The sequence below is a fragment of the Thunnus thynnus genome, chromosome 19 (genome assembly GCF_963924715.1).
Source record: "Thunnus thynnus chromosome 19, fThuThy2.1, whole genome shotgun sequence".
Taxonomy (NCBI): Eukaryota; Metazoa; Chordata; class Actinopteri; order Scombriformes; family Scombridae; genus Thunnus; species Thunnus thynnus.
The window spans coordinates 19,569,466-19,586,671 of NC_089535.1; the positions used below are offsets into that span (position 1 = coordinate 19,569,466).

Genomic DNA, 17,206 nt, shown 5'->3' on the forward strand with positions numbered 1-17,206 from the left:
GAATACAAACAGAAATCTGGAGATAAAAATGGTGATATAACTCAGGCTACCAAGTGTCTCAAGGCATATTTAGCTTTTTATTAAAATCACATAACCTTCTCTACTTTTGGTCAAATCTTTGGACTACTCTTTCAGACAGGACGATAGACAATAGTGAAATGAAGGGCTGACTTTGAACAGGTGGTTGACAGCAAGATTATTGCGTGCCAGTTATAGTGAGCAAACATCCTGCCACATCCTGATAACTGTGAGGATCCATCTGCCTTCAGGATTCTTCTGAGATATGACTTTTAAAATTTGTCACATTCATTGAGAGAATGAGATTGTGGCTTTAAAATTACTTATCACAATCAAAATGACACATTTTGTAAATGAATAGGTATTCATAATAGCATAGTAATTTACATACAAAGTATATTTATTAGAGTTTCTCTTGAAAATCTACATTTCAACCTCTTCTCATGACAACTGATAATGAAGAAAAACATTCTTTGTATTCTACTGTGCACCAATACACTGAGAAGCACTTTAATGCCCACAAGCACTCACTGCATTGTTTATGAAATCCAACATTTCTGATTGGAGACTGAAGCTTTGTGTGTCACTCACATAAAACAGGATAGCCTGTAGGCCTCTGAGAGATCTGTTATTTATTTCTCCGCAGGTTCTTTGTCTGAGGTGGCAGATGTAGTGATCCTCCCACTTCCCCAAGCATAGACTCCCTTTCACCTTTGTGAAGAGACAGAAGAAGACTTTTACAGACACAGACACTGCAGGAAGCAGGTAAGATACTATCATAGGAACAGGTACATGTACAGCTTTTCAGTTCAAAACTGATGCATCGGATTCAAATGTCTTGTGTTTTTTCTTTATTTTATTGGCTGCAGCTGTTTCCACCACCCTGCTGTGACAAAGTACAAAGGGTCAGCGTATAGAGGGCAAAGCTTCTGTCATTTTTACAGTGTATAATGGGAATTTAAATGCAGGTGGGCTTTTAGCAGAATGTAATGACTTTGAATTGGGCAAGGAAAATGTGTGACTACTTGAGCAATTTATTTCTTAACTGCACTTAAGGTCAGTTTGAGGCATCTGTTTGTCTTAAGTCATAGACAGACAACCATAGTGCTATGAAGCTGTACCTCTGCAGACTGTGCTATGGGCTTGGAGTTTGCAGTAAAGGATCAGGCAACAGCAGAGTAGCAAGGACTGTTGTCTTGGGTGTTTACAATAAACCACATAAATAAGGGCTGGCAGGAATCCTGCTGCTTGGTTTGGCACTGGTCATGTAGGGAGTAAGGGAGAGGTCATTATTGTTTTAGTTAGACAATGAAGAGGTTATCATAAGTCAGTGTGGTAATGAATATAGATCAAAAATATCCTTAAGACAGTGGACCTTGTTGAAAAAGGACACACTGAGGTTTCTGATTTAGTTTAACGTATCTATTTGTCAGGGCCAATCCTCAACAAAAGAAAATTTGAAAATGAGTCCAGAGTTGCTAGAAAATAAATTTGATAGGTTATCTCTGGCCAGATGTAAAAAGGCACTTCACATCAAAGCCTGCTGGTGCTTTATTGATGCAAAAGTAAAGCCCGGTTCTTTTTCACAGCAGATGATTCGCTTTTCATAGCAAGAAAAAGCTCAGGTGTTACTAATAAAATTATAAAAAATAAGATACAACATGCTCAAGTCACCCATGAAAGATGGGTGCTGGATCCTTAAAGTGGTTAATAATGAAAAACAAAGACTAGGACAGCACTCCAAATTGACTTTTTAATTGCCACACGGATGTTTCCGGCAAAACGTCCTTCTTCAGCGTGTGTATTGGCAATTTCAAAATCAATGGACACAGGTGGGGACAATTTTAGATGTCCACAACTAAGAACAACAAATACAACTAATAAAATTAACAATAGATCTGTTCTATTCAAGTGTCCTGGACATGACAGATCCAGCATGAATAATAGCAGGGCCCTCAGACAATTCTAACATCCATAGACAATCATGCACCTTATTACTATATAATATAATATCCACCTGACGTGCATTGATGTATAGTGTATTATAGCATATTGACATCACTGAACTGTAAAAAAAAAAAAAAAGTGTACGTAGATATATAAAGGCGACTGTGTGTGTGTCTTCCTTTCTCATCTTTCCTGGTTTTCGCATAGATTAAGCATATCAAATAACCTGTTTAATCAGTTATTGATGTAATGTCTACCACATGGGTTCTTCCACATACTAGAGGTGCAGGACTCCAGGTAGTCTAAATTTGTCAAATCTGCAACGCTCAAAAAACTTTCAAACTGGATGAACGGTAAGTGAAATGTTGCATTAAAATAAATAGAAGACAACAACACAGACTATGAACCTGGGAAGAAAATACTCTAGTCTGACTGATAAAGGTATTGGTCAATATGAAGGTAGCCTATAGCGCCACCTTCGGAAAGGCTAATAATTACAACAACCCACATCCAATGAGCAGACTACATGAAGGTAAACAAGTCTGAACAGCTTGGTATCGAACAGGTGTTCCAGTTGTTGTTGCTGCTCGTCTACCTGCAGCTTTAACGTAAGTGCCTCTAGTACACTTGGCTCTTTGTTTGCCCTTTTTTGGCAGAGGCGCGCCTGCGTGCCCGCGCTCTTTATTGTACAGGTGTGCTCGGCTCAGCCCACACTGCAGGTGGAGGTCGAGCCTGTTAACGTAAATAACGAAAGTTACAGAAATATCGAGGATGTAGGCCTACTTACTGTTATTTGAAGTTATAATCACCCGAGTGGCGGCTGTGTTGTATGTATGTAGTTAACAACAAGTGTTTCGAGTTATTAAGTTAATGTCGCCTGAGCAAAAGAAAATGGCTAATAGATCCAGCTAGTGTTGCATGCGGCAGCTGGAGCTTGTTGAAATTGATGTTTCACATAGTCGATATGAGTGTTGCAGTTGTTAAAACGTTCAAAGGACTGTTTATCTGGAGCAACAGTTGGCCTCTTAAGTAAGTATTCATATAAGTAGCTTATAATGAATTCCCTCTTTTAACAGCAGCAGCAGCAGAAGGATGACATGACTGATGCAGCAGAGAGCAAAGTCAACATGGAGGATTTTTTCAAAACGGTAATTTTCTCTCGGCTTGTCTCTGTTTTAGTGTTTTATTTCCAGAGGTTTAATGCACCTAAGTATGTGTGTGTGTGTTCCAGGTATTTCTCATGTTGTGGGGACGTAAATCTGTTTAAGATACACAGTCATGTCGTGTGGACTCGCCTCCCTTATGGGGACAAAAGGAAGTCTTGTAAATCATTAATTATGGTGGTTATGGTTAGAATAAGTCACCAGGAAATTAATGTAAGTCAATGTAATGTCATGTGAAGTGAAACATGACCGTGTGTGTGTGTGTGTGTGTGTGTGTGTGTGTGTGTGTGTGTGTGTGTGTGTGTGTGTGTGTAGGTGGGGGAGGTGAGAAGCCTCATTGAAAAAATTTCCTGTCAAGCAGAGGAGGTGGAGAGAATACATGGCGTTATCCTCTCTTCTTCAAACCAAGACAAGAGTAAGTACAGAGTCTTAAACACCTTCATCGTGGTTAACAAGTGCAGATTTTATTGAAAGCTTCCCCACATGACCTCAACACATATTCAAATGACAGAAAAGTAGAACCTGGATTCCTTCACTGTTGTGCTGATGCTTGCAGAGATCTATCTCCTCCTTCAGAGCACACAGCACTGAAAAGACAAACAGAGCATCAAAAACAGCCTTTGACAAACACTCCTGTGCCTGTTTATACAGCGGGGTAACAGGTGTTCTATAAATAGATTGGCTAGATGTTATACAGAGCCATATAAACATTATAAAACTAATTTAGCCACAAGATTTGAACGTGTGTGAACATACAGATATATTTACAGAATTTGCACGCACATAATATGCTTCTATATCTTATAGTATGCTGAAATCATTCCCTCAATGAAGTTACCTTGGTGTGTTGGTAGGATACAAAGGCGAGCTGGAACTGCTGAACAATGAGGCCAAGAAGAATGCCAGCTTGGTCCGAGCCAAATTAAAAGGTGGGTGGAGAAAGGTTTTTTTTTTGTTTTGTTTTTTTGCACAATATGCTAATATATGTATTGATTTGCTTGGAATTAGTGCAGAGACATGGCTGTGTACCATCATTGTTTGAGATTATGAGGAGGAACCGTACAGCTGTACATCACACTTCCTCAAATTGTGGAACAGCATAGTTCATGACACAGAATTTGACTTGCAAATGGGAATAGGAAGGCTTCTCCACTCTTTCACTGATCATCAGTAAAAACACAGTGTCAGAATAACACAACGTTCACCCTATACTGTGAACTTTCTGCATAAGATTGTGAAGGGTGTCTTTGGGCTTTAATTAATGAGTTTTTGATCCTGTGTTTTTATTCATATTAGATGTGTCATATGTGTTATTTCAGCAATGCAGGATAACTCGCCTGTGGATGACAACTGCATAGGTGCCTCAGTGATCCAGCGTATTCAGAGGAACCAGGTCTGGCAGTACTTTTTTATTTCTTGTGATGGGTCATGCATACAGATGATCAAATTTCAATTTATAGTATCCTCTGGAAAACATTAAAGGAGTTATTTCAAAGAGGCTTCAAGCTTTACACACCTAACAGAATCGTTACTGACAATGGTCTGTATACAAAGGCTTGATGTTTAAATGGTCCCTTTTAATTGATGGCTCAATAATCTGATTTCATATTCCACCTTTCACCAGCACTCGCACCTGACTCGGTGGTTTGCTGAAGTCATGAGGGGCTACCATAAGGCACAGATCTCCTTCAGAGATAAATGCAAAGCACAAATTCAGAGACAACTGGAGATTGGTGAGTAATGCCAAAACAAAATGCAACCAAAACATAAACACATGTCCAATCCTCCCACTCTGTAGCCGCCATGCAAAATCCTTAAAAGTGAGTTTTTATATTCTCTTATATTCTCCTTTTTTTTTGCCTCTTTTGCTTTTATAAGTACAATCCCCTGCATTTAAAACAGTGCACATGGATTAAACCAACTCTCATTCATATTCAGAAGAGATAAATCCACACCTCTTACTCCATGTCCATGTTTCTTTTGAAAATCCAGCTGTGTTCACTTATTGAACTACTGAGGAAAGGTCCCTCCTGCTGGTGTGTTGTCAACGCTCAAGGTTAATTTGAACTTTATAAAATACAGGATCACACATTGAAATTCAGTTGAAGCCCCCACCACACACATATAGACAATATGCATGTGGGTATATATAATATAATATGATTTTTTTTTAAATATGTGCAAAATAAATGTAATGTGCAAAAAAAGTAGTGCAATTAATGCAAAGACCACGATAACAGAATATGTCAGTGTAAATTTCACACATCTGGTGGAATATATAGAATAATTGCAGAGGATGCATTGGAGCAACGGATATTCTTATATCGCTTGCCAGACGGCAGCAGGGTATACATGCTGTGGCTGGGGTGGCCCTTGTTTTAGAGTCCTTTGGGCTCTGTGCAGGCACCTCATCATCCTCAACAAACAGCATTCTGATGTAGGTGTCGTAATTTTCATGATGTGTGAGTGCTGAGTAAATCTGATGTGCAGGAAAAGCAGTTTTTCAGAGCGCTGCATAAGAATGGGGGTGAGTGCTACTGGCTGGTAGTCATTTAGACAGGACACTGCAGACTTTTTAGGTACAGGGGCAATGGTGGCTGTCTTGAAGCAGGTGGGAACACTCTCCTGTGACAGTGATTGGTTAAAAATGTCAGTAATGACATCAGCTAGCTGGTAGGCACGTCCTATTAGGCCTAGCAGCTTTACTCACATTTTACTCAGTATTTACTTCACTTTAATAGTTACAAAGTAGCGTTTACCAGTTTCGCCTCACACAGGTGATGGTCTAAATCTGCAGTATTCTTAAATTGATTACGGTTGAGAGAAAGTGACACAGCAGTTGAGCAGAGATGTAAAATTACACCATCTAGGGGTGAACAGCCATTAATGTATGTTATTTCATGCTGTCTCTGCTTTGGCTGCACACTCCACAGCCTCCAGTTCGTTCATTTACAAAAACACTGAACAAAACCCACAATTTGTTGTGACTGAGTCATTGATGAAAATGTGACTGCTACAGATTTTTTTTTTTTTTTCTGTGATTTTTAAGCATGGACTAACCTGTATGCCCTTTACAATCAACTGAAAATCACTCAATGAATCTAGTTTGTCTCTTGTTCAGTGGATAAAGTGACCACAGACGCAGAGTTGGAGGAGATGCTGAATTGTGACAATCTTGCCATTTTCATATCTGATGTAAGTCGGAATTTCTTTCAGCTTTGAGACATAAATAAAGTGAATCATACCTACTATAGTTTTGTTTTTGTTATGGATCACTCAAACATGCAGGTAGAATGTAGTGAAGCTATTTAGATAATGATTTAAGAAAAAAAAGCTTTTTACAGATCAACGCTGATGCTCAGACTTCAAGCCGTGCTCTGACTGAGATCGAGTGTCGTCATCAGGACATCATCTGCCTCGAGTCGAGCATCAAAGAGCTGCATGAGATTTTTGTTGACACCGCCATGCTGTTGGAGATTCAGGTAAGATGGCTGCCTCATTTTGAAATGTTTTATGGTGACACATATAAAGGAATATACTGATGTCATGAAACCTGACTGGTGTCAATCATGTTTTTCTTCTACCAGGGGGAGTTGATCAACAACATAGAAAAGAATGTGACGAGTGCTGCAGAGTATGTAGACATGTCCAAAGCAGAAACCAACAAAGCAGTCACGTACAAGAAAAACCCACACAAGATAGCATCTCTCCCGAGTTTCTTCAAACCCTTCAAGAGGCGAACAGCTGCTAAAACTGGTAGTGATCAAAACACCTCAGACTTAAACCATGACTGAGCTCCTGAAGCTGTTTTAACATCAACTGCACCAAACATTCTGATCAACATCAAAGCCAGATGGAAAAATACTTTTCATCTGATTTATGGAGCAGTGTCTGTCTGCCCCCTCAAATCCCATGTTTCTAAAAGGATAATGAGGAATGTGTTATTTTAACTTCAGTGATTTTGAATACAAATCTGCCATATCTTGCCAAAGACACAGCCACAAAAATGAATCATAATTTTAACTTATTTGTCATATGTTTACAGACTCTAAATCCTGAGACTTTAGGTTTCAGACATAGTTAAAACCACAAAATTGCTCCATTCACATTGCATTAATTAAATTGTTTAACACAAACTAACAGAATTGATTGTCACAATTAGCCAGTGTTCCCCTTGGTGGCCAGTAGGTGGCAGAACAACATTAGAAGTCTGAACCAGGGTCAGTTAACGTCCCTCATCTCTGCAGTCCTGCCGATCTGTTTATGGTGCTTTGTTGTCTGTATGTGCTGTCTGTGTTTTATTAATTCAGTATAATATTGTCTAATACTGTAAAAGAACTGTGACCTGTATGACTGTGCCTACAGTGCCCATAAAAAATATTCACCTTCTTATTAGTTTCCATGTTTTGTTCTTTTAAGACATTGGGGTGTGTGTTTTTTAATGTCAAAGTGAAAATCTATCTCTACAGTGTTCTAAATGTATTGCAAATATGAAATACAAAATATACATATTTTTTCCATAAGTATTTAGTAGATGCACCTTTGGCAGTAATTATGAGTCTGTGTAAATGGGTCTCTACTCAGCTTTGCAAGTCTGTACACTATTTTTTCCCCCCACCTTCCTCTGTGCAAGGCTGCTCAACCTCTGTCAGGTTGCTTGGGGATTGTAAATGAGCAGGCTTTTTCAAGCCCAGCCACAAACATTTTCGATTGGATTGGCAGAAACCTTTCCTTCTCTCCCTCCAGGGTTTCCCTGTATATTTTACTGCATTTATTTGACCTTATATCCCCGCTAGCACACCCTGGCCTGCTGCAGCGAAACATCCACAGAGCATGATGCTGCCACCACCATGCTTTGCCTTGGGAATGGTACATTGATTGCTGTTTGCAACATTTAATCAGATGGTTAAAAAGCTCAGTTTAGTCTCAGCAGACCATCTACCCGCTGATTTTTTGAGCCTCTTCAGAGATTGCCTTCTGGCGAACTGTAGTAAAAATTGCATGAGTTTGAGTGGCTTTCTCTTCTCTACCACTCTCACATAAAGCTGCAAAACGTTTTTGTATCCTTTTCACTGAGTAGCTTGGACCTTTTCCTTTTTTTCACAGTGGTGACTCACCAAATGTTGGGCCTTCTAGATAAAAGTGTTTGTATTCTACAATCAATTGAAACCCCTCAACTTCATACAAGTGATTAACATTTAACTAATTGACTTCTAACACCAATTGGCTGCACCAGTGATGATTTATGTGTCCAATTAAAGGGGGTGAATGCTTATGCAAACTAGTGTGTTGTATTTTAAATTGTTAATTCATTTAGGCCACTTTGATCTGTTTTAACTTTGACACTAAGGGGTCTTTTTCTGTTGATCAGAATCAAACAAACCACTTTAAATCAATTTAGATTCAGTGTTGTTAATAAAAGGTGGTGGGTCCATGTACAAAGTATAATTCATCTGAGATGTAGTTCATCTTGTACAGACAGGTGACAAAGGAAAAACCAACATAAAGTGTCTGAAAAGTCTGTTGGGCCACCACGTGCTGCCAGAACAGCTTCAATGCACCTTGGCATTGATTCTTCAAATCCCTGGAACTCCTCTGGAGGGATGAACACCATTCTTCTAAAAGATATTCCCTCATTTGGCGTTTTGATGATGGTGGTGGAGAGTGCTGTCTAACATGTTGATCCAAAATCTCCCAAAGGTGTTCAATTGGGTTGAGATCTGGTGACTGTGAAGGCCATAGCATATGATTCATATCATTTTCATACTCATCAAACCATTCAGTGACCCCTCGTGCCCTCTGGATGGGGGAGTTGTCATCCTGGAAGAGACCACTCCCATCAGGATAGAAATGTTTCATCATAGGATAAAGGTGATCACTCAGAACAACTTTGTATTGATTTGCAGTGACCCTTCCCTCTAAGGGGACAAGTGGAGCCAAACCATGCCAGCAAAATGCCCCCCACAGCATGACAGAGCCACCATATCCCCTCACTGTACAGGTCAAGCATTCAGGCCTGTACCATTCTCTTGGTGTAAGCCACACATGCACTCACACACTTGTCAAGAATATCGTGAAGGATGACTCATCTTACCATATCACTTTTTTCATCCAACAATGAACCCTCTTTCAAAGTCACTTAGATCTTTTCCTCTTGCAATCTTGATACAAAATCAGAATCAACTGGGTGTGCTCAGCATTGCTTGCACATACATGCTTGAGTGCGAATTGCTTAATTGTACCATGCAGTGCACCTGTGTGGAAGCATCTGCATTCATTATGTTTCTCCACTCATTTATTCAGGATTTTTCTTTAATTTGCCACCTGGCTAATGGGTGACAAATTAAAGGAAAAATGAGTTGTCTCTGGAACTCCATTGAGGAAATAAACAGTATTCTTCCAAAAGAAAAAAGAGAGTGATATTTTACATGTATGCCCACAATCTCCCTTTAGTGCTCATTTGGGTGGGGATCTGGTGACTGCTTATAATTCAAATAATTTTCATGCTCATCAAACCCCTCAGTGACCTGTAGATGGGGACATTATCCTCCTGGAAGAGATGACTCCCATCAGGATTGGAATGCTTCATCATGGAATAAAGCTGATCACTCAAAATAACTTTGTATTGATTTACTGTGACCCGCTCTCAAAGGTGGCAAGTGGACCTGAACCATGCCAGGAAAATGTCGCCTGTTATCAAATCATACGCATTTGTTATGTTCCTCTACTCATTTATTGTCCTATAATTTGTCACCTGTTACTAAAACTCCTTTATGTATGACAGGTAACTGCTTAAACTGACTCTTCACCTGTGTGTTTCTCTGTGTGATCTGACTGTAGCAGAGAAAAGGCAGAAACTCTCAGATAAGCTCTTTCCTGCATCATGGGACTGCTGCCAGGATGAACCCACTGACATATCTCTCTGTCTCTCTCTTTCCTTCTCTCTCTCCCTCTCTCTGTCTCTCTCTCTCTCTCTTACTCTCTCTCTCCTCCCCCCTCCTCCTCTCTGTCTCCTGGATAAGATTTCACAGCACCTTTGCACTTTGCTGAAACCACTGATGTCTAAATGGGACAGTGAAGAAGAATAGGAGTACCAGATAAGGGTGACAATATAATATAAAGAAAGAGAAAGGGAAGAGAGACATGAGATGATAGAAACAGACACAGGCCTACATAAAAATATGGTTTCTTTATTGGTTGTGCCAGGGTGGTGGGACCCTCAAAATAGGGCTTGACCACAATTTAAAAGGGCTGAGTGGTGTGTGGGCGTTGAAAATGTGGTGCCTGGCTGTCAGCTTGGATTGACAGGTCATCTCTGTCTGCCATTTAAGCAAACAGGAGGCTACTGTGGTGAAAATGGCCCATCTCCAATTGAACCATTAAACATTTCCCCAGTTGGAATGGACAACAAGGATGGAATAATGGTTAGGAGGAAAGGGTTGAAGGACAAAAGTGGGAAAAGTCTCTTTTTCTTCCTCCTCACGGAGCCTCCGGGGCAGGCTTACTTCTTGGCCTTGCCCTGGGCGGCCACAGCCTCCATGGCCTTCTTTACGGTTTCCGCATCGCCGAGGAAAGCCATGGGCTTAACAGGCTTCAGGTTTGCGTCCAGCTCGTACACAATTGGGATTCCTGTGGGCAGGTTCAGCTCCATGATGGCTGCATCAGACATACCTAGAAAGACAAACAGGAACCAGACGGATTGACATGCAGATCAGCAGACAGAACAGAGGAAATGTAATTGATGTAATATGAAGCTGTCTGGAGGCAAAGCAGAAAGGAAGGATAATGCTCCTGCATAATAAAAGTAGTCAACAGAGCAGATTTTCCTTATATCTGATTGTATTGTAAATTATTCTGATTACAGTAATTTCTAACTTAAACTTGTATCATTATTTATTACTTTTATTATATAAAAAACTTGAGTTGCTTCTTTTTTTCATCCGCAGCCTTAAAATCTGAGCTTCCTCGCTGACATTTTCTATTTGACCTTGAGCCTCTCTGGCTGTTTAACTACCTTATCCATGTCTGGCCACTCCTTGAGAAGGACAACCTTTCTACATAAAGGTCGTGACTGTAATGGGAACCAAGCTCATGACTCTCTCCCCTGTCCCTGAGCCCTAGTGCGAGAGTCCCTGCCTGCTATTTATATGCACTGTAATCCATGAGTGTGTGTGTTTGTGTGTGTGCGTGGGTCTCTCATAGGCTACTTTCAGGGACAAATTTCAGGCTAAAGACCAGTTAATTGGGGGCAGCTTTTCTAGTTGGGGACAAAAGCCATGTCCCCAATTGGGAAAAAGCTGATTTTTTGGTCAGTGGTTAAGGTTAGGGTCATGTTAAGGTTAGGATAAGGGTTAGAGTTAGGCAAGTAGTGATTATGGTTAGGGTTAGGTCTATGTAAGTCTATGTAATGTCCCCAAAAAGTGACAAATGTGTGTGTGTGTTGAGACAAGCCTGACTGTGATTATGCAATCAAAGCTACTCTCAAACCAAAATCTTTGGTTAAGTTGTTGAATTTTATCGTAAAACCATTTTTTGGTCCTTTATGGAGATTTTCTAATGTCAACGTTCACCTCTACCTATCACTCTCCTCTTAATTGTCTCTTTTTGTTAAAGCTTTCTATGCCTGCAAAGTGTAATGCTCACCCTCCAAGTGCTTGACGATGCCACGGAGGCTGTTGCCGTGGGCGGCAATGATAACGTTCTTTCCAGCTTTGATCTCAGGAGCGATGACATCATTCCAGTAAGGCAGGGCGCGGGCAATGGTGTCTTTCAGTGACTCACATGTAGGCAGCTCACCGGGCTTCAGGCCCTTGTAGCGCCGGGACTGGAGGTAGAATGAACAGTTAGAGGATAGTTTACTCCCACAACAACTGACAAAAGTTACATAACTGACTGATAAAACTACTGAGAAACCACTGGTGGTCCTCCAAATAAACACATACCAATAGTTGCTTAATGATTTCATATGATTTGTTTAAATTGTTGAAGTTGGTCTTTAGGGTTAAATTTATTGGTGAGAAACATGTGTCTTAATTTCAGTTGTCTCACCTCACTGATGACTTTGTGGTAAGCATGGTCCTTCTCCATGGGTGGAGGTGGGATGTCAAAGGAACGACGCCAGATCTTCACCTGCTCCTCACCGTGCTTCTCAGCTGTCTCAGCCTTGTTGAGACCAGTGAGGCCTCCGTAGTGACGCTCATTCAGACGCCAGGTACGATGCACAGGCAGCCACATCTGGTCTGTGCCCTCCATGATGGTCCACAGGGTCTTGACAGCACGCTTCAGCACAGAGGTGTGGCACACATCAAACTTCATGCCTGCATCCTTGATAGCCTTGGCTCCACGCTTGGCCTCCTCCACACCCTTCTCACTGAGGTCGGCATCAAACCAGCCGCAGAAGCGGTTCTCCTGGTTCCAGGCGCTCTCACCATGGCGAACAATAACCAGACGATGAACACCGGCCATACTTGCAATGTTTCTCCTGAGTTTACCTTAAAGCAAACAAAGTACCCTCAGCCCTTCTAAGTTGTGCACACACACAGCCTGACCAACAGTGAGCCCGAGCCAGCATACAACAGTCTTTTTATAGCAGCCTGGATAGTGGCAGTGCATAGCAGACAGGCCTCTTTCATTTTCCACCTGTGAGAGGCATTCATACTCTGATAGACATACAGGCCCAGCCAATGAACCCAGACCTCTGCATGTGTTGGCTGGGAAGGCCAGAGGTCAGATATTAAGCCAAAATAGCAACATGACTTTTAAACTGAGAACTGTGGAACAAAAGTGTAAAGATCAGAGTTGGCTGCAGAGAGGAACCTCAGTCTGACATGAACAGTTTTGAGAAGAGTTCATACAGTATATTAATTAAATATTACATTTGTTCACACAGAATTTGTTATGTGGAATATCAATAACAACAAGGTCTACAGAGGTCCACTCAGTTTCCACAGTGAAAGGGTAATATGCACGGGCCGTGTGTTCCCCAAACACAGCTGAATGAACAGCTGCATACAGTATGTACTCATGCACCTTCTCTTACATAAAATAGCTGATAATGCAAGTAATACAAATTATGTAATCCTGCAACCAACTACCATATATGCTAAAACTATTACTTCTACTACTAATAGCAGGGGTGGAAAGTAACTTAGTACATTTACTCAAGTACTGTACTTAAGTACAATTTTGAGGTACTTGTACTTTACTAGTGTTACTTAGTATTTCCATGTTATGCTACTTTATACTTCCACTCCACTACATTTCTGAGGGAAATATTGTACTTTCTAGTTCACTACATTTATATGACAGCTTTAGTTACTTTTCAAATGACGATTTGACCAATTGGATAGTATAACAAGCTTTTGAAATAAAACACATTTTTTAAAGATGAAACCAGTGGTTTCCAACCTTTTTGACTTTTTACATCTCACAAAAAGCAGTGTGTAGTCTGGGTCACATTTCAGATGTCTATGAGTTTTTAACAGGTCCACTAAATACTGATTCTTCACATTAATATTCTCACATGGTTTAATTTCAATAAATGTTCAAATGATCCAATATTTCACCAAAAATCAAAGATAAGAAAAAAAAAAGTCTAAAAACCAGGAGTATAAGGACTCTGTTTTTTCTTCTTTCCTCTCCCATTAATTATCTCAAGACCCCTCAGATTTATCTGGTGACCCTTTGGAAGGGCCTGACCCCTAGGTTGGGAACCACTGGACTAAACTAGCTAACTGTATATAACGTAGTTTTAACTAGCTCCACCTCCAGCAACAACAGTAACATGCTGCTTATACACTGATGCTTCAGTATTAATAATCTAATGATGTCATATATAAATACATTTTTCTGTCAATACTTATGTTCTTTTACTTAAGTAGGATTTTTCATGCAGGACTTTTACTTATAATGGAGTATTTTTACATCGCTGTATTGGTACTTTTACTTAACTGGGCCCTGGTTCCCAACATTAGAAGTGTTTTGTGTATTAAATCACCAATTTCAGTCTAATGTCTCTGTTAATGTATCAGTCATGTTACACAAACAATAGAATATGAGTTTCAGTGGAGTAATTTGTCTTTCACAGTGTTATATTTTGTTGAAGGGCTCTAGTCCTGCTATGATGTTTCTTTTTTTTTTTAGAGTTTTGTGCATTAACTCCACTAAGCAGTGTGTCACTTGACTCTGTCAAATTGAGGTAGGAAGGATATAACTGCTCTGTAGTAAATGATATTCTCTATAATGTGGTGCACTCATGGATGTGCGTGTGTGATCACAGAAAGTTGTGATTGTCAGCAGTAACAGAGAAATTCTACATCAGTGATGTTCTATATGCTTTGAAAGCATTGTAAGTCTAGCTCACCCTATGGTAACCTGAGTACGTTTTGGTTAGAGATTGAGAAGGTAAAAGGTCAGGTAAAAGGAGTAGGGAAGAGAGTAGGTGGCAGCTCGCTGTGAGGCTGCAGATTTTATTTGTTCGTTCTGCCTCAGCTTTAGTTATTTTTGTTGAAAATCCCGGGATTCATTTTTGTCTTGCCATTTTTGTTAATAAGCATCACTTTTTAAAAAAAATACTCCTGCCTGCTGACCTGCTTCATTAACACCCCTATAAAAGTTTCCAGTGCCAAACAACCTCATCTGCCCTTTATATCAGGTGGTGGCACTATAAGGGTAAAGACACAAATAGCATAATGCATAAAAGAAGCATACAAAGATTTGTTAGTTTAAAAAATCAAAATAAATAATACTGAAAAACAGCATATCTTATCAAAAAATGATAAACTCTCTATGTTAAATCTTCAACAGGCAGAGGGCTTTATAAAGAGTGTTATTTCTGTCCATCACCTCTAGGAGTTGCTCTTGTATCATTTACACAAATTATTACATGTAAAAGCACCATGCAGCATGTTACACTGTATCAGGTTAGACTGAGGAAGCTTTGCATCTCATAAAAGGTGTATTTTAGTCATGTGATGTCATTAGTCTTAAGAGTTGTATATGTAGTATAAGCATGAGGATGACTGCAAACCAAAAGATCAAGTGTATTATATTTAATGGATAAAGTATTAAAATGTTGCATGTTTAGTTGTGAAATGCCTACTATGGAAAATATTGTATACCACTGAGATTAAAAAAAAAAATCAAAGCTAAATATTGTGCAGTATCCCTGATGAAACTGAATGTTGGGAAGTAGAAATGCTCTGAAACTTACAGGATTTACAGATAAAAGTGCTGACTAAGCCTGGAAACTAAGCCACAGAGCCAAAGCTGAGCTGTCATCTACAGTCAATGTCTCCTGTCCAAATGAAATTACGATCTATATATAGACAAAAGAAAAATACAATAATCCAAAAATATATTAATGGAACTCCAGGCATGATGCCAACCTGCATCATGTGTTCATGAAAAGGGGTTTGGTTATTGTATTGAATCAAACAGGAACTAACAATGATGATGGTGCAGGAAAAACACTGGATGTGAATGGTGAATAGTGATAGTTAACTGATGTTAATGAAATTAAAATGATGCAGTTTTTAATGCCAAAATAATGAAGAAATAATACCCAGATCTGCAGTTCTGTGGAGTGTTTTAGCCTCTTTTGACTAATTGTTTTGGTTTACAGCACATTTGTTGTTTTTGTCCAGACTCACCTCACCATTTACAGCAAAAAAAAAAACAGCTGTGCGCTACCTGCCAAACACCAAACAGCAGATAAAGTTACAGAATTGCTGTTGAACATGCTATGGTTGAACATCTAACAGCAAAACAGCAAAAGATATTTTTTCAGTAGTTGACGGAAACCAAGACAGAGCTAAAATGAAGAGTGAATATTGGACTAGTGTTCCAGATACACAAATCATAGTCACTGCTGTATTTTTTTCTGCATTTGGTGGATGTGAAAATACAGTTTTTTACAGTGCTGGCTGTGTATCTGTCAGTTTGTGCCTTTAAAGAGATGATAAATACAACTCAGAAAGCAAGATATTCAACCAAATACCAACTATGCACCAGTTCCAGTGAATCAATGATCTTCTACATCATTAATTTTAAATTAACATTGTAACTGCCGACATGTAAGCTTAAAGTGGCACTTAGGGTTTTATTGTCCTGTGGTCAGACTTGGCTTATCTGTGCTGAGGCATGTAACAGGTGCTGTGTCTGCTTGTACATACACAACAGTAAAAGAACATTTGTTGATTGTGTATAGAGGCTGTAAGGGTAGGAATATGGATGCTGTCCACTACAAGGTTACTGTTTTTGTCAGTTGCATGATGCTGGGGATGTTACCAGTAATAATTTGGTACTTAGGCTAAAGCTGAGCTTTTATAGTAGCATCACAGATAGAAAAACAGGAAAAAGCAGCACCATAAATGAGTTAATTTGTTTGGGAAGAGAAGTCAATGGTCTATTCTGTTTCATTTCCTTAGTTCTTGTAAATGTCTGCCATAAATCATGCTGGTGTGAATTGCTGTAAGGGTGAGAAAAAGTGTACACAGGGGAGTTCGTGTGATTACAACTGTTACGATGACTCAGCCTGCAGCAGAGTCCGTGCAGCTCCCACTGCCTGCCTCACTTCTGTTTGGAAGCAGCATTGTTTGTAAGTACTGCATACCTTGCACCCCACACACACATACACACATGCAGATATTGCTGCAAAGCACCGCAATACATTTCATTTATGCATGCAGCTTGAAAGCAAGATGAATTTCCCAATATAAACGTTCACTGAGCCACTGCATACCTGCACATATACACACCCTCACCAGTCACACAGGAAAAGAAAATGCATGTCAGCAACTGGGTGTAATTGACCTGCCAAGAGTGTCTGTGCTGCAGATGAGAGGGACTGTTTGTCTTTTTAAGCATTTAAAGTACAAGCCTACAAAAGGCAAATCAGCTCCTCTGTCACTGATAAAAATATGTACTTTAGTTAAGAATATGTTTTTTGAACAAATTAAAAGTATAATATGAACATCTCATATTCTGATGAGGGATCATAATGCTTGCTTTCTCTCACCTCAAATAATGAGGGCAATATTATATACCTTCATTTACTAAACACTGTAAACGTCACTGGC

At 39.7% G+C, this 17,206-nt stretch overlaps 2 protein-coding genes across 2 annotated transcripts; one reads left to right on the forward strand and one right to left on the reverse strand.

Annotated features, from left to right (window-relative positions):
- Window positions 1-2,597: 2,597 nt before the first annotated feature.
- LOC137170396 (syntaxin-2-like) lies at window positions 2,598-7,515 on the forward strand. Its single transcript, XM_067573747.1, has 9 exons — window positions 2,598-2,705; window positions 3,042-3,113; window positions 3,444-3,543; window positions 3,983-4,057; window positions 4,448-4,521; window positions 4,753-4,861; window positions 6,250-6,323; window positions 6,473-6,610; window positions 6,716-7,515. Exons 2-9 carry the CDS (start codon window positions 3,063-3,065, stop codon window positions 6,920-6,922), a joined length of 828 nt encoding a protein of 275 aa, XP_067429848.1. The 5' UTR covers window positions 2,598-2,705; window positions 3,042-3,062; the 3' UTR covers window positions 6,923-7,515.
- Window positions 7,516-10,302: 2,787 nt separating this feature from the next.
- Window positions 10,303-12,691, reverse strand: pgam2 (phosphoglycerate mutase 2 (muscle)). Its single transcript, XM_067573748.1, has 3 exons — window positions 12,177-12,691; window positions 11,772-11,952; window positions 10,303-10,799 (listed from the first exon to the last, which is right to left on the reverse strand). Exons 1-3 carry the CDS (start codon window positions 12,591-12,593, stop codon window positions 10,630-10,632), a joined length of 768 nt encoding a protein of 255 aa, XP_067429849.1. The 5' UTR covers window positions 12,594-12,691; the 3' UTR covers window positions 10,303-10,629.
- Window positions 12,692-17,206: the final 4,515 nt, after the last annotated feature.

Bases quoted from the DNA above. Each gene is read 5' to 3' on its own strand.
- LOC137170396 (XM_067573747.1), top strand. From the start codon at position 3,063: ATGACTGATGCAGCAGAGAGCAAAGTCAACATGGAGGATTTTTTCAAA. The intron at 4,862-6,249 runs GTGAGTAATGCC...TCTCTTGTTCAG, and splicing joins TCAGAGACAACTGGAGATTG to TGGATAAAGTGACCACAGAC. The intron at 6,324-6,472 runs GTAAGTCGGAAT...AGCTTTTTACAG, and splicing joins TTGCCATTTTCATATCTGAT to ATCAACGCTGATGCTCAGAC.
- pgam2 (XM_067573748.1), bottom strand. From the start codon at position 12,593: ATGGCCGGTGTTCATCGTCTGGTTATTGTTCGCCATGGTGAGAGCGCC. The intron at 11,953-12,176 runs GTGAGACAACTG...TTCTACCTCCAG, and splicing joins ACCACAAAGTCATCAGTGAG to TCCCGGCGCTACAAGGGCCT. The intron at 10,800-11,771 runs GTGAGCATTACA...TTGTCTTTCTAG, and splicing joins CATCGTCAAGCACTTGGAGG to GTATGTCTGATGCAGCCATC.